Genomic DNA, 16,940 nt, shown 5'->3' with positions numbered 1-16,940 from the left:
GACCTCGATACAAAAATGAGCACCAAAATGAAACAAAACAATTCCGAACCAAATTTATCTACATTGCACAGAAAAGGCCAATTCCCCTTGCGTATTTCTTTGCTTCCAGTCTTCCATGTGGCTTTGCCTGCCCTAATCCTGTCCAGTTGCAACTGCGTGACTGATGGAAGGCTGCTGATTTTCAATAGGGACACAAGGATGCCTTTGGAGAATACGCAATTCTGGATCCGCAAGGACTGGCTTTGTCCAGGTGGATTCTATTCCATGTAATCAGGCAGAATGCTGGCATGCCTGAACCTTGCTGCCTTCCTTTCTCCACCAGAATGAAGGCCAAGTTCAACATTATTGCTCCTGCTGCAATTAAATGATCAATGAGGGACCTCATTCTATTGCTGCTGGCACTGACCCAGCTGTTAGCTGGCCTGCTGCTATACAATATGGACAGCAGAGAGGAAAAAAACTATGCAGTCAATTTGACACCTCTCTTGGTTTGGGGGTGGTGAAGGTCCCTTGATCACAGGTATTCAGTGCCTCAAAGCCAAGAACCATAAGACTAGCCCCTGCTAACAATTACCATCATTTCACTTGCAAATTCCTCCCTCACATTTATTACCCTGTGACCTTGGGTCACTCAGCTGACACAATGATGCTGCAAAGTACCATGACAACTGGCTTCTAATTGACAAAGCTACTACTCCCAGGGTTTTGTTTCATGGGATAGAACGGTTGGTCGCCTCAACACTGCCTAATGAAAAGGTAACACGGTCCTTCATTGGCTCTCAGCCGTCAAGCAGGACCTCCACTACCTCAACAGGATTCCACCCTCAGTTCTGTAAGACATATGCAGAATTATGCATCTTTTCTTGATGGGGTAGCGCAGTGGATGTTGTCAACATGGATTTTAGTAAGGCTTTTAATAAGGTCTCTCAAGGTAAGCTCATCAAGAAGATTAAGATGGATGTGACCCATGGTGACTTGGCCACGTGAAGTCAGAATTGGCTTACCCATAGAAGACTAAAGATAGTGGTTGAAGATATTTTTCAGGCTGGAGATCTGTGAATCATGATGATCATGATGGTCCATAGGGATCCTTATTGGGACCTCTGCTGTTTGTGACATTTATAAATGACTTGAATGAAAATATCGATGGGTGGGTTAGTAAATTTGCATACGATACAAAGATCGGTGCAGTTGTGGATAGTGCAGAAAATTTTCAAAGAATACAGATTAGTTGTGGGTACGGGCAGAAAAATAGTAAATAGAGTTGAATCCGGGTAAGTGTGAAGTGATGCACTTTGGGAGATCAGATTTTAAGACAAGTGTACAGTTAATGGCAGAACCCTGACAGCATAGATATATAGAACGATAGAGTCATAGAGATGTACAGCATGGAAACAGACCCTTCGGTCCAACCACTCCATGCCGACCAGATATCCCAACCCAATCTAGTCCCACCTGCCAGCACCCGGCCCATTTCCTGCCTAACCCTTCCTATTCAAATAACCATCCAAATGCCTCTTAAATGTTGCAACTGTACCAGCCTCCACCACATCCTCTGGCAGCTCATTCCATACACTTATCACCCACTGCATGAAATAATTGCCCTTTAGGTCTCTTTTATATCTTTCCCCTCTCACCCTAAACCTATGGCCTCTAGTTCGGGACTCCCTGACCCCAGGGAAAAGACTTTGTCTATTTATCCTATCCATGCCCCTCATAATTTTGTAAACCTCTATAAGGTCACCCCTCCACCTCCAACGCTCCAGGGAAAACAGCCCCAGCCTGTTCAGCCTCTCCCTATAGCTCAGATCCTCCAACCATGGCAACATCCTTGTAAATCTTTTCTGAACCCTTTCAAGTTTTACAACATCTTTCCGAAAGGAAGGAGACCAGAATTGCATGCAATATTCCAACAGTGGCCTAACCAATGTCCTGTACAGCAACAACATGACCTCCCAACTCCTGTACTCAATACTCTGACCAATAAGAGGAAAGCATACCAAACACTTTTTTATTAGATTAGATTACTTACAGTGTGGAAACAGGCCCTTCGGCCCAACAAGTCCACACCGACCCGCCAAAGCGCAACCCACCCATACCCCTACATATACCCTTTACCTAACACTACGGGCAATTTAGCATGGCCAACTCACCTGACCCGCACATCTTTGTGACTGTGGGAGGAAACCGGAGCACCCGGAGGAAACCCACGCAGACACGGGGAGAACGTGCAAACTCCACACAGTCAGTCGCCTGAGGCAGGAATTGAACCCAGGTCCCTGGCGCTGTGAGGCAGCAGTGCTAACCACTGTGCCACCGTGCCGCCCATTCACTCTCATTCAGAGTTATAAGCATCTTGGTGATTTTAGTGATAGATCCTGAATTACACCCCACAGTGATCAGTATTTTTTTGTTTATATTCACTTGTGGGAAGTGGGCATCACTGGCCTAGCTAGCATTTATTACTCAATCCTAGTTGCCCTTGAGAAGATGCTGGCCATCTGCTTTCTTGAACTGCTGCAGTCCACCTGCTGTGGGTTGACCCGCAATGCCCTTAGGGTGGGAATTCCAGAATTTTGACCCAGTGACAATAAAGAAACAATGATCTATTTCCAAGTCCGGATGGTGAGTGGCTTGGAGGGGATCTTGCACATGCATATTTTAAAGATAAGTCTGATGTTTTTTGCAAATGCAACTGTATCCAACAATACATCAGGTACACTCAAACAGACATTTACAAATATTTAACTGTTCAGTTCATGCATACAAATAAATTGGCATGATGTTTCTAACAACAAATATTATTTCCAATTAATTATGATGGATGAAAATTTATTTCCAAACAGAATGTAAATAACACAAATTGTATTATTAATGATAAAGGTTTTACAAAATTACACATTTGAAATTCCAAACATTATTTTATGCAGAGTTATTTATGGGTTTTGACTTGTATTGTTTTCATTCACTCTCATAGCACAGAAACAGTAATTACTCATTACTGATCTAAAAGCATCCAATTTACCAATTATTATGGCTGCCAAGGGAATTCAAGTAATGTCAGTTTGAGTAATACAAATCCTTCAATTTCAGAAATAATAGTATAAACTCATTTGCCACTTTCTTAGGGAAGAGCATGTTGGAAACAAAATTATAACAACCGATTCTCCAGACCACAGTTCATTTAGGTATGACACTGGGCTCAAACCAGATCAGTGAATTTACCCATATATCACATGATAGATATGGTTGAAGGAGACCCTTACATTGATTGCATTTATCTGTCCTGAATTTAATAATCCAACCAATCAGATTTTATCACTTGCATTTATAGAATGAGCACAAGAAAAGCAAGAAGCTGAAATATCTCAGGTAATCTAAACAGAGGAAAATGTTGCAGTTGAACAATTTCTCTGGAGAAAGTAAGTTCATGAGGTACAAGTCAAGGCATTTATATAAAAAGTAATATCCGGGGTGTGTGAACTCTAAATGCAGCAGCAAGTTGGATGAAAGACTCCACTAAAAGAGAGTAGAGATTGACTCTATAAGGCCTCAATTTTTTCTTCCAAGTCGAAAGCACCAATTCCACAAACTTGATTCAGGACAGAGTGCATTCTGGATGATTTAATTTTACTTCTGGGCTGGGGGTGGAATTGGAGATTAATAGGAGATGGGCACATTTTCATCCAGAAATACTGCAGAGGTAATCACAACTTGGTGCTGTAAGAAAGGCTCAGTCATCTGAAATTTTATCCCAGCTGTAAAGAAAACCCTAATAAAACAAAAACAAACTTGTCCGACAACGGGGTAATCCAGAACCAAAGGTCACAATCTAAGGATACAGAGTGAACCATTTAGGAATGAGAGTAGTCTGGATGAGTGCAATTCTAACAACATTCAAGGAGGTTGAAACCATCCAGGACAAAGCAGCCCACCTGATTGGTACCATATTCACAAACATTCACTCCCTTCACCACTGTAACTCAATACTGTGGCTGCTACTACCTACAAGATGCACTGCAGAAATTCACCAAGGATCCTCAGATAGCACTTTCCAAACCTGTGGCCCTTTCCATTTAAAAGGTTAGGGGGCAGCAGATATATAGGAACACCACCACTTGCAACTTCTCCAAGTCACTCACGATCCTGACTTGTAAATGCATCCCCACTCCTACAGTCACAGGGCCAAAATCACAGAATTCCCTCCCTCACAGCAGGTGGGTCTATCTATGGCACGTGGGCTGAAATGGTTCAAGAAGGTAGCTCATCACCATCTTCCAGGGTGACTAGAAAGAGCAACAAAAAATGCTGGCCAGCCAGCCAGCAACACCCACATCCCACAAGTAAATAAAAAGGATGGTGAGCCTGTGGAATTTGCTACCACAGAAAGCAGACACAATCAAAATAATGTATGATTTCAAAGGATTGTATATAGCCACTTTGGACAAAAGGGATTAAAGGATAAGGGGGAAAACAGGCTATTGATTTGGATAATCAGCCATGATCAAAAAGGACTTGTGAAGCAGGCTTGAAGGGCCAAATGGCCTGCTCCTGCTCCTATGTTCCAAAGCCACATCCAAAAAATAGCAGGTTACTGTCAATCACATGCATATTTCTCAACTAAATGTTAAATGTCTTATGGAGTAAGTCACTGATCTAGGTCATGTCATCCAGATAAGGTGTTAAGCATGGAAAGGAAATACTAATGATTTTCATCCACTTCCTGGCAGCTACCTTTAAATGGGTATTTGCAGACCATCAGGTAAGGGCAGAAATCTCACTTGGCTGGTAGCACATGCTTTGAAAGGCTTCTTTTCTGCTGCAAAGAAAAAAACTTTGTTGCAAGAGTGGAATAGTTGTGTGTAATAGTTGTTTGTATTTGATCCACGAAGAATAATTTTACTTCGAGTATGCTATTTTAATCAACGAGTTAGGCTGAGAAACTTGAGGAAGAACTAAAGTGAGGTCTTGTGCATTAATATAACTGAATGTCATAGAGTCCGAGATATAAAGCATGGAAACAGACCCTTCAGTCCAATTCGTCCATGCCGACCAGATATCCCAACCCAATTTAGTCCCACCTGCCAGCACCCAGCTCATATCCCTCTAAACCTTTTCCCTTCACACACCCCGCTAACTGAATGCCGGACCTTCGTTTTAAGAGACCTACAAATTATTACCGTATCTCCCAGTTTTAAAGTCATCCCATCCAACTCCACAAATGAGAACAGTTGACGGGTTGTGTCTCTCTTTATCTCTTCCTTCATGTTAAGTGGAGAAACCCGTGACCATATCACCACATATGCTACAGTGCTGTTTAAAGCAGATTTCACATAAGTGCACTTCAGATGGATGCTGGTACCCACTAACTCTGGAGTAATCACCGGTTTGTCAAGTAGATCGAGTAGCTTAGCTGCAAAACAAAAAGAGAAGCACATACTTCAAACAATGTTATAAAACCTGCAAATTGGTTTCACATATAAACAATTAAAATTAGCTCAATTATCCAAATGATTAGCCTTTAAAACGGTCAGAGAAGTCAAAGATGAATTTGTATAATTGCTAGAAAGTATACAGCTAACACAAGAAGGCATGCTAATATGTTCACAAGTGGTTCTAGCATCACACCCCAACCCCAGCATAAATTTTCCTGCACTAAAAGTAAAGTACTTCAGATGCTGGAGATCTGAAATGAAACAAAGCACTGGAGAAACAGTGCAGGTCTGGTAACATCTGGTGGAGAAAGAAACATTAGAGTTCGACAATAATGTTCCTTGGGAAGAGTTGGAGAACAACGGTTTTTATGCTGTTGACAAAGCGGGGGAGGAGGACGATTTAGAACAAATGAAGAGATCAGAGGACAAAAGGCAAAAGGAGTGATGGAAGTGGAGGAAAGATACAAATAAAGAATGGGCATGCTAATTGTAGGTATTAACAGTGAAAAACAGCAGAGCTAACCTGAGAGCAAACAAACGCAATCAAGACATTTGGTGGGGAGTGGCAGGACACAGATCTGGTTGCACAGTGACCTGTTTTTTCACACTCTGCCTCAGCTGTTTCAGCAAACTGTCTTAAACTGGATTAACTTTTAACCCCAAAATACACAAGCTATAGCAGCCCCAATTACTAGAAGAGACTGTGTTTATACTTCTCATCCCTAAAAAAAGAGATTTAACAGTCCCCCCTTTAAAATTAAATCCTATTAAATAACTGATAGCTTTTCGAAAAGCTATCACCAATTAGTACTAGATTCAAAGGCAAGAGATTAACTCTTAACTCCCAACTTTACCAACCTGCCACTATGGAGTGTTGTTGATGGACCTGCAGAGATTGTCCATCACTTTCTGGCTTCCTTTCAGATCTCCAGCACTCCACTTTTATTTAAAGCTTAATATATCAATCTTCAGGGCTCTGTGCCCAACTATTCTTCTGAGCAATGGCCAGTGCCCTCTTTTCTGATATGAAGCTAAAAAACCTAACCTGAATGAATAATAAGACCTAATACAGAAAGATGGGTCAATGTAAATCATTTCAACCCATTGACAAGATGGAAATTTAATCTGTTCTCTACCATGTCACCCCCTCAACAACCAAACGCTCCTTCCCATTCCTTCTTTATTCACTCTTCCAGGTCAAGAACTCACCAGCCCCCATTCCCTCACTCAATACCCTTTACTTATCTCAGGGCTGACTACAATGATTTTATTCAAGTGGTGAGTTGGCTGCAGAGGCTTGACATGAGTCAACAGATTGTTCCAAAATACAGAAAACTAATTATTGCCAATCCAAGCTTCATTGTTCAAACACACATCCTCAAAAAACAGAGCCAGAGCAAAATCTACCCTTATGCAACTTCACCTTAATAATGCCAGATGGGAGGTCATAGAGTAGTGGTAATGTCACAGGGCTAGTAATCCAGAAACCCAAGCTAAATGTTCTCAGAACATGGCAGAGATTTAAATTCAATAAAAAGATTCTGTAATTTAAAAAAAAAGTTATTCTAATGGTAACCATGAAATCACTGTTGATTGTTGGGAAAATTCACTTGGTTCACTAATATCCTTTAGGAAAGGTCATCTGCTGGGTAATTAGAGCAGGCATTAAATACTAGCCTCCCCAACAATGCCAAAATTCCATGAATGAATTTAAAAAGTGGTGAAAAAACAATTAACTACCAAACTCGTGTTGCCCTTTAAGTTGTAACTATTTTACAGCGAGTTTCAGAGCCAACAGATTTTATATAAGCTATTCAATGTAACTTGAGGGGAAATAAAATGTCTCAGACTTAGTCATGGTCACTTCTAAGCAAACAAAAATTTACTGCTTCCAACTTTAGGCAGACATGCTGTAATTCTGTCAATTTTTAATTTGTCTCTGAGATGACGCAATATATACCATTATATTGCACATTGTAAAAGTAGAGGTACTGTTTAGATAAACATAAAAATTACTTCCAACTTTATCTATATCACAACAGAGCTATAAAAATGTTGGACTGAGACTACTTGATGCACAGTGTTTCACAGTCTTCATGTAAATTGGTATGAACAACTCTAACATAGAGAAGAAAGTTGTGCTGGAGTGCTCTCAATCCAACTAAAACGTTCTGAAGACCTGACTGACTTTGCTGATTTTTTTTTGAAAAACAATAAATAAAAGAACCACACAAAGCAAGTCTAACGATATGCAAAGGCTGTTTGAAGCCAAATCTGGTTGTAATTAGACAAGGACATGGTGCCAGAGTTATTGTAGGAAAAAACAATGACTGCAGATGCTGGAAACCAGATTCTGGATTAGTGGTGCTGGAAGAGCACAGCAGTTCAGGCAGCATCCGAGGAGCAGTAAAATTGACGTTTCGGGCAAAAGCCTTTCATCAGGAATAAAACCTTCATCAGAGAGCCTGAAGTGTGGAGAGATAAGCTAGAGGAGGGTGGGGGTGGGGAGAAAGTAGCATAGAGTACAATAGGTGAGTGGGGGAGGGGATGAAGGTGATAGGTTGGGGGGCGTGGGGGGGAAGGGTGGAATGGATAGGTGGAGAAGAAGATGGGCAGGTTGGACAAGTCATGGGGACAGTGCTGAGCTGGAAGTTTGGAACTGCGGTCAGGTGGGGGAAGGGGAAAATGAGCAAACTGCTGAAGTTTACACTGATGTCCTGGAGTTGAAGTGTTCCGAGGCGGAAGATGAGGTGTTCTTCCTCCAGGCGTCTGGTGGTGAGGGAGCGGCAGTGAAGGAGGCCCAGGACCTCCATGACTTCGGCAGAGTGGGAGGGGGAGTTGAAACATTGGGCCACAGGGCTGTGTGGTTGATTGGTGCGGGTGTCCCGGTGATGTTCCCTAAAGCGCTCTTGCTAGGAGCCGTCCAGTCTCCCCAAAGTAGAGGAGACCGCATCGGGAGCAACGGATCCAATAAAAAGTGATATTGGTGGATTTGCAGGTAAAGTTTTGATGGATGTGGAAGGCTCCTTTAGGGCCTTGGAGGGAGGAGGTGTGGGCACAGGATTTGCAATTCCTGCGATGGCAGGGGAAAGTGCCAGGATGGGAGGGTGGGTTGTAGGGGGGCTTGGACCTGACCAGATAGTCACAGAGCGGGCGGTCTTTGCGGAAGGTGGAAAGGGGTGGGGAGGGAAATATATCCCTGGTGGTGGGATCTGTTTGGAGGTGACGGAAATGTCAGCGGATGATTTGGTTTATGCAAAGGTTGGTAGGGTGGAAGGTGAGCACCAGGGGCATTCTGATCTTGTTACGGTTGGAGGGATGGGGTCTGAGGGCGGAGGTGCAGGATGTGGACGAGATGCGTTGGAGGGCATCTTTAACCACGTGGGAAGGGAAATTGCGGTCTCGAATGAAGGAGGCCATCTGGTGTGTTCTGTGGTGGATCTGGTCCTCCTGGGAGCAGATACAGTGGAGGCGGAGGAATTGGGAATACGGGATGGCATTTTTGCAAGAGGTGGGGTGGGAAGAGGTGTAATCCAGGTAGCTGTGGGAGTCGGTGGGTTTGTAAAAAATGTCAGTATCGAGTCAGTCGTCATTAATGGAGATGGAGAGGTCTAGGAGGGGGAGGTAGGTGTCAGAGGTGGTCCAGGTAAATTTAAGGTCAGGGTGGAATGTGTTTGTGAAGTTGATGAATTGCTCAACCTCCTCGTGAGAGCACGAGGTGGCACCATTGCAGTCATCAATGTAGCGGAGGAAGAGGGAAGAGGCTTTAGTTAAGTACTTAGCATTTGCTTTTTTCTCAAAGAAAAGTAACGAAAGCAGCAGCACAAAACTCAACACAATAAATAATCAAATAAAATCTCAGTGAAACTTCAATGTGAACAAAATAAATAAAATAGAAGATTCCACAAAAGCAATGCTTCAACTCCCCCTCCCACTCCACCAAGGACATGCAGGTCCTTGGACTCCTTCATCGCCAGACCATAACAACACGACGGTTGGAGGAAGAGCGCCTCATCTACCACCTAGGAACCCTCCAACCACAAGGGATGAACTCAGATTTCTCCAGTTCCCTCATTTCCCCTCCCTCCACCTTGTCTCATTGAAATCCCTCGAATTCAGCACTGCCTTCCTAACCTCAATCTTCTTCCTGACCTCTCCGCCCTCACCCCACTCCGGCCTATCACCCTCACCTTGACCTCCTTCCACCTATCGCATCTCCATCGCCCCTCCCCCAAGTCCCTCCTCCCTAACTTTTATCTTAGCCTGCTGGACACACTTTCCTCATTCCTGAAGAAGGGTTTATGCCCGAAACGTCGAATCTCCTGTTCCTTGGATGCTGCCTGACCTGCTGTGCTTTTCCAACAACACATTTTTAAGCTCTTTATAACTCCACAAAAGCCAGACTCCTATCAGAGTCAACCTTTATTTACATATGCATGGTATGTGATGCTGGTCTCACTTTCTCAGAGCCAGCGGAGTGAACAGAACCTCTGGAACTGTCCATTTTACTTGTCAACCAGGGTTGATTCGACCAGGTTAACAATGCCAATTAGGGAACTCACAAAGGAGCGTCGCTCCGAAAGCTAGTGCGTTCCCAATTAAACCTGGTGGACGATAATCTGGTGTTGTGTGATTTTAACTTTGTACACCCCAGTCCACCACCAGCATCTCCAAATCATGCATATTATAGGAGGTTGGCTGGCCACATTACAATAACTACATTCCTGGTCTCATGAAACAACGGAAAGATGTGGTGAGGTGATCACTTAATATCTGACAAAGCTTAACATTTACCCGATTTTGGGTTCGAGTTGTAATGAACAAGAGCTTGTCGTACATGTGGTCAGAAGTAGTAGAAACTATCAATCAAGCGATCATTCATATCAGACAGAAGTAGGATGAGCAGTGGAAAGAAATGAACTCATGGAATCCAGGGGATATTTAAAGGAGTGCGATTGACTGTCCATAGATAGCAAACAGATTCAATGGATTGAATAGTACTATTCTGTGCCTTAAATAACTCTCTCTCTCTCTGGTGGTCTAATCAGTGCTGTGCGTTCAATTCAAGCACTGTAGATGTCTGCATTCAAGACAAAACTTGAAATCATGAAAATTCCCTGTAAAAACAGGATTCAACTTTCATGCTGTGCATAAAACAAAGCCTCTGGTGCTAATGTGAATGATTACCACTTTCAAATGTGATTGGATGCCAATGTAAAGAATGAGCCTATCTTAAATGCATGTATTTTTGTAAAAACACAGCCTGTACCACCCAATTGATCACTTGTGCTTAATCTAAGGTACCAATAAATAATTCATGCATTTGAAAATGGAAAATGACTATTAATGCTAGTGTAGACCCATGCACTCAGTATTTCAGGACTGAACTCTTTACTCTCACTACTGTATTAGCATATGTGTCTGAATATCATAACTTGAATTTGTCCTGTTTCCATTGACAATTCAGAGGACATCCCATCTAATTACATTTGTTTTCTTTCTCTTTTTGTTTTATTTCTCTTTATTCCTCTCATACACCTTTCTCTTTGCACCATGCTTCCTGTAGCCTTAACAAATTCCAACATGGTTTTGTCTACTCTCCCCCATGCTTCTTATCTGTAAGCCTCAAGTCACCCAAAACCTTGTCGTAACATGTCCCATTCACACACCACCATCCCTGTGCTTGTTGTTTTGCTTTGGCGGCAGTTAACATGGCCCCATTTTTAAAATTCTTGTGCTTGTTTTCAGATGTCTCCCTGCTTCAGTCCCCTCAACTCTAACCTCCCTCAATCTGATTATTCATCTCAATGTCTGTCCTTCTCCAAATCAAACTTCTTCAGCATCCTCAATTGTATTCACTGCACCATTAGCTAATGTGCTTTAGCTACTGTACACCTTGGCACTGAAATTCCCTCCATAAACCTCTCCTACTCTTTTCCACTCTTTCCTCTTTTAGGATGCTCCTTAAAACCTACCTTTTTGTTATTGGTTCTAATATCTCCTTTCGTTACTCAGTTTAGAAGTCGTCCTGAAGAAGGGCTCATGCCCGAAACGTCAACTCTCCTGCTCCTAGGATGCTGCCTGACCTGCTGCACTTTTCCAGCAACACATTTTCAGCTCTTATTCAATTTAGAACCACGCAACATTTTAACTACATTAGAAGCTCATAAAAATTCAACTTTTTACCATTGCCAATCAGAAGGCAGCACGTAGCTTATCCCCACGATTTCTCCTGACCGAGGAATGTAACTACAGACTGGGTTCAGCACTAATATCTCTCTATTTGAGGTGAGTCTGCATAATTTCCTACTTATTTCTTCAATACAATTCTCCTGCACAAGGCTAGTAAATCTTAGAAGTGGAAAATAATTCAATATTTTTCACAGTTATTAAAAACTGCTTAGCAAAGAATTTTGATTATGTGTGATCAACCAAGGCAGTTCCCAGTTAAAACCTTATGTCAGACCATTAGTACAGTAAATTTCCACCTTTAAATATGTGGCTGCCATTTGTCAGACATTGTTAAAGTATTCAATACAATTGAAGCTCATTCCATATAATGGATCATTATTTTGTATCTAATCTGTTTTTAAGTAGTGCAGGAAGCAGCATAATCCATAGAAGGACGATAGATTTCCAAATTTATTTATTTAGTCATTAACTTAGATTTCCTTTTATTCCTCCTGGACTTGGTTAGGAAAGCTCATTCTGAGCTGAAAAATCAATATAAATGAACCCTTACAATAATAGCTGTCTGAAGACAAATGTCCTAATCAAAATCTCCACCCTTTCCTTTTCGCGCAAGCACAATACTTCAGGTACTGGAAATGGAATTAGCAAGTACGTCAGCATTTGGGTGTCGATAATCAGTTAGGTGTACAAAGTGATCCAACTTTATACACTACCAAAACTTTACACTTCCATGTTCACTGCTGGCACTGTAATGTTAACAAAGGAAGAAATATGTGAACCAATTTTACAGGTCATCATGCCTCTGTAGTTCCACTGTATACTAAGGTAAATGAGCCAACTCTCAGGCTGAGCTAACTAGCTAAGAATGCAAAATGGCTCACATGCTGGATGGTTGGCAAAAATGCCTGTTTTCCTCAAAACATTTCCAGCTTCCTTCAATTCAATTTTGCTCACTTTTGAATAAAACATTTCGTTTTTAATCAAACTATTTGTTGACATGGATTAGTCTTGAAAAGTCCTTGCTCTAACTGACAAAACCACAAACAAATAAGACTGCGGTTTGGTGAAACATTGCAAATCTGAACATTAACATGCATTTATCTCTCCACAGGTGTACTACCAGAGCTGCTGAACATTCCCGGAATTTTCCGGTTACATTTTAGATTCCCAGAGTACCCATCATTTTGATAGTGTAAGAAGAAACATTGATCAGGCCTGATCTTACCACAGGATGGGAATCAACTTGTTCGTAGAATCGTCCAACTTATATGATTGTCTGAGGAATTTGGTAATTAACAGCAATTTTCAAATGTTTACTTTTAAGAAACATATGATTAACACCACTGTTTTATACAATTTTGAAATACACTTCAAAATGTTTGTTTTTGTTTCCATCCAAATCAACTTTAACAAATGGGAAGGAAATCAAGGCCCTACATCTTAGATTTTTCTGACTTGGAGTCTAAAATTCTAGCTGTAAGCATCATCCCCCTGACAGTAATGAAACTGCGTTTACATAAAGTTAGACGTTGTCATTTTAAGCAGAATCTTCATCTTGGCAGAACATAATGTGTACAGTACATCATGCATTCCTTCAATTTTTCTAATGCAGAGTATCATTTACCTACCAAGAGCAGTCTTGACAGATCCCACAGTTGGACTAATCTGATAACTAAAAATTTACATAAAAGAGTCTATTATTTAGTCAAGAGATGATGTTAATAAATTCATAAAATTCTTCATTACCTTGACAGGTTCCATCTATTATTACTCCCCCTGGAGCACAGGACAGCGACTTTGCTTCTGCATTAGCTATTCACAACGGGGAGGATAAAGAATGAAGCATTTAGAATGAGCAGCATGCAAAAAAAAAAGAATTATTCTGAATTAGTTTATTTTCAAAACAACAGAGATTAGTTAAGTGACAAAACTTCATGTGTTGAACATGTTCCTTCATCCGTCAACAAGTATAATTAATACAAAGACCACTCCAGGTACATTATAACAGAAGGTGAAGAGAGTTCTGTCAAAGTGATATGTCCCCACAGCTGTATGTGAATTTCAGTTTGTCAAAGGATTCTGCAAACTGCAGTTCCTTCTTTTGAAAAAGTGAGAAGCATCCATGGTTGCTACCAGAAAAGAATTTCAACTCTATCCAAAGGCAAAGTGATCTTCCAGGGTAGGCATTGATCATGGTTGGCATTAAATTCTAATATGATAATGTAACCTACGCCACCTCAATCTACAAAGTTGTGGTTATTAAAAACTGGAATGCCTTGTTGTCTGAAAATAAAAGATTAAGCTGGTTCAAAACATCTAAGACACATTTGCAATGAAAACTACTTATTACATTGGCCTGAAAGCTATCTTCTGTGATATGTCTTGGGTTAATTCCCAATCAACCAATGCCAATTTGAGTAGCAGCCAGTCCTTTCAATCTGAATTTTTAGAGCTGTGTACTGAAAGGTCTTCCTGATGATTTCAGTCATCAGCCAGTTTGTCAACATGGTATAATAAAAGTTTGCATCACAGAAGGAAGTCACTAAATCTCGGCAACTATTCTATTAAACCAATCCAAAACAAACCTATTCTCTCTCAACCTTCCTATACCTTGAATGTTTATTGAATATCCAGCCTTGCAGTGATCTTCACCTCAACTACACAAAGGAAATCCTGAATAATATTGTTTACAAAGAACTTCCTTTTGATTCTCCTAGTGAACTTGTCATATTATAATACTCTGATCATTGACTGTCTAATTAGTCTTTCCTTATTACCTATACTTAACTAATCAATTATTTTTCTAAAACAACCCACTAAACTTTTCTACCTCTGTGGGAACAGCTATAGTCAGACAGACAGTCATATAGCATGGAGACAGACCTTCAGTCCAAATCAGTCCCCGCCGACCAAATTTTCCAATCTAAACTAGTTCCATCAGCCTAAATTTGCAAAATCCCTCCAAAATGTTCCTATTCACAGATTTATTCACATTATGAATGTTGTAACTGTACCTGCATCTACCCCTCCCACTGGCAGTTATTCCATTTACTAACTCCTCTGTTTAAAAAAAAAGTTGCTCTTCATGTCCTTATTAAATCTTTTTCCTCTTGCCTTAAAACTATGCCTCCCTGTTTTGAACTACCCCACCTTAGGGAATAGATACTTGTCATTTATCTTATTTGTGTCCCTCATGATTTTATAAACCTCAATAAAAGGTCATCCCTCAAACTCCTACACTCCAGTGAAAAAAGTCCCAGTCTACTTTTTAATCTCAAACTCTCCATTCCTGGCAACATCCCAGTAAATCTCTTCTAAACTCTCTCTAATTTAATAATATCCTTCCTGTAACAGGGTGACTGGAACTACACAAACTACTCCAAAAGTGGCCTCACCAATGCCTTGTACAACCTCAACATGACATCCCCACTCCTATGTTCAAAAGACTGTGCAATGAAAGCAAGAGTGCTAAATGCCTTCTTAACTATCCTATCTACCTGTGAAGCAAATTTCAAAGAATTTCTGTACCTGAACCACAAGTCTCTCTGTTCTACAACACTACCCATAGCTCCAGCATTATTGTATAAGTCCTGTCATTCTTTGTTTTAGTGAACAAATCTAACATTTATCCAAATTAAACTCTATCTGCCACTCCTCATTGACCCAATTGATCAAGATCTCTTTTCAATCTTTGATAACCTTCTTCGGCGGCACGGTGGCACAGTGGTTAGCACTGCTGTCTCACAGCGCCTGAGACCCGGGTTCAATTCCCGACTCAGGCGACTGACTGTGTGGAGTTTGCACGTTCTCCCCGTGTCAGCGTGGGTTTCCTCCGGGTGCTCCGGTTTCCTCCCACAGTCCAAAGATGTGCAGCTCAGGTGAATTGGCCATGTTAAATTGCCCGTAGTGTTAGGTAAGGGGTAAATGTAGGCGTATGGGTGGGTTTCGCTTCGGCGGGTCGGTGTGGACTTGTTGGGCCGAAGGGCCTGTTTCCACACTGTAAATCTAATCTAATCTATCCCACCAATTATGATGACATCTTCAAAATTCTTAAACATGCCTCCTATATTCTCATTGAAATCACATATTCAATGCAAACAAACAATGCAAACTGATCCCTGTGGAATGCTGCTGGTCACAGGCTCCTAGTCTGAAAAACAACCCTCCATCACTACCTGTCTTCCACCATAAAGCCAATTTTGTATCCAATTGGCAAGCTCACCCTGATTCCCATGTGATCTGAAACAAAAACAGAAATTGCTGGAAAAAGCTCCAGCAGGCCCGACAGCATCTGTGGAGAGAAATCGAAGCCAACATTTCAGATCCAGTGACCCTTTCTCAGACTCATGTGATCTATCTTTATTAATTAGTCTATGTGCAGAACCTTGTCAGAAGCTTTACTAAACTCCAAGTAAATAATGTCTACTGCTCCCCCTCAATTTTTTTGGTTATTTCATTTAAAAACTCAAGATAGAGAGAGACATGATTTTTCTCATACAAAACCAAGAGTATAAATTTAATCTCTGATATTTTTCTGGTGAGTTTTAGTGAACAGTGTCATACTATGGAGCATTGTCACCCCAGCACCTCAGCTTTAGCGTTTTGATCTATATTGTCTCACTGAAGAAGGTCTTATACCCAGAACGTCGATTCTCCTGCTCCTCGGATGCTGCCTGGCCTGCTGCGCTTTTCCAGCACCACACTTTTCAACTCACTGACAAGAGTGGCAATGAGAAGTTTTAAAATTCGTTAAAAAAGTGATTGCTTGCTTGTCATAAAACTTCAGTTTTTCAATTCTTAGCAAGAGAGGTTTTGATAAACTGGCCACTTGAATGTTATAGCCCTTGAAAGATGATTAACCACAGGAGAAGATGTCACAGAATGGTTCAATCAGACTGACATGTCTCCCTTCTCTCCCTCCAGCTCATTTGGGTCACTTCAGATTTAAAGACATTGGAACAAAAGAACAGGAGGAGGCCATTTAGCCCTTTGAGCCTGTTCTGTTTTTCAATGAGATTATGACTGATCTGTGACACAACTCCGTACCCTCTCGAATTTCCCCTTTATTTCCTAAGAACCTGACCAAACGTTTTTTCTAAAAATTAACTTTTGGACTTTGGTCCCTGACCAGCAAAAAATAACCACTATCTACATTCTTTATCCTCTTAGTAGCTTGAAAACTCATTTTGTTTATTCTTTTGTGGGATATTGATGTCACTAGTTAGGGCAGCACTTAGTGTCCACCCGTAATTGTCCTTGAACTGAGTGGCTGGCTACACCATAGCAGAGGACAGATCAGTCAAACGCATCGCT

General features: G+C 41.2%; 1 protein-coding gene across 3 annotated transcripts in view; it reads right to left on the bottom strand.

Annotated features, from left to right (window-relative positions):
* LOC132817050 (von Willebrand factor D and EGF domain-containing protein-like) overlaps nt 1–16,940 on the bottom strand; it is a 273,802-nt gene that overhangs the window by 195,284 nt on the left and 61,578 nt on the right. For all 3 annotated transcript variants that reach the window (XM_060827117.1, XM_060827118.1, XM_060827119.1), the window contains 2 exons: nt 13,374–13,439; nt 5,181–5,413 (listed from right to left, as the gene is read on the bottom strand). In XM_060827117.1, the coding sequence (XP_060683100.1) occupies nt 5,181–5,413; nt 13,374–13,439 (299 nt within the window). The remainder of the gene's footprint in view (nt 1–5,180; nt 5,414–13,373; nt 13,440–16,940) is intronic.

This window comes from Hemiscyllium ocellatum, chromosome 7 (genome assembly GCF_020745735.1).
Source record: "Hemiscyllium ocellatum isolate sHemOce1 chromosome 7, sHemOce1.pat.X.cur, whole genome shotgun sequence".
Taxonomy (NCBI): Eukaryota; Metazoa; Chordata; class Chondrichthyes; order Orectolobiformes; family Hemiscylliidae; genus Hemiscyllium; species Hemiscyllium ocellatum.
Note: the sequence above shows the minus strand (reverse complement) of the source record. Positions and strands in the feature narration are given on the sequence as shown.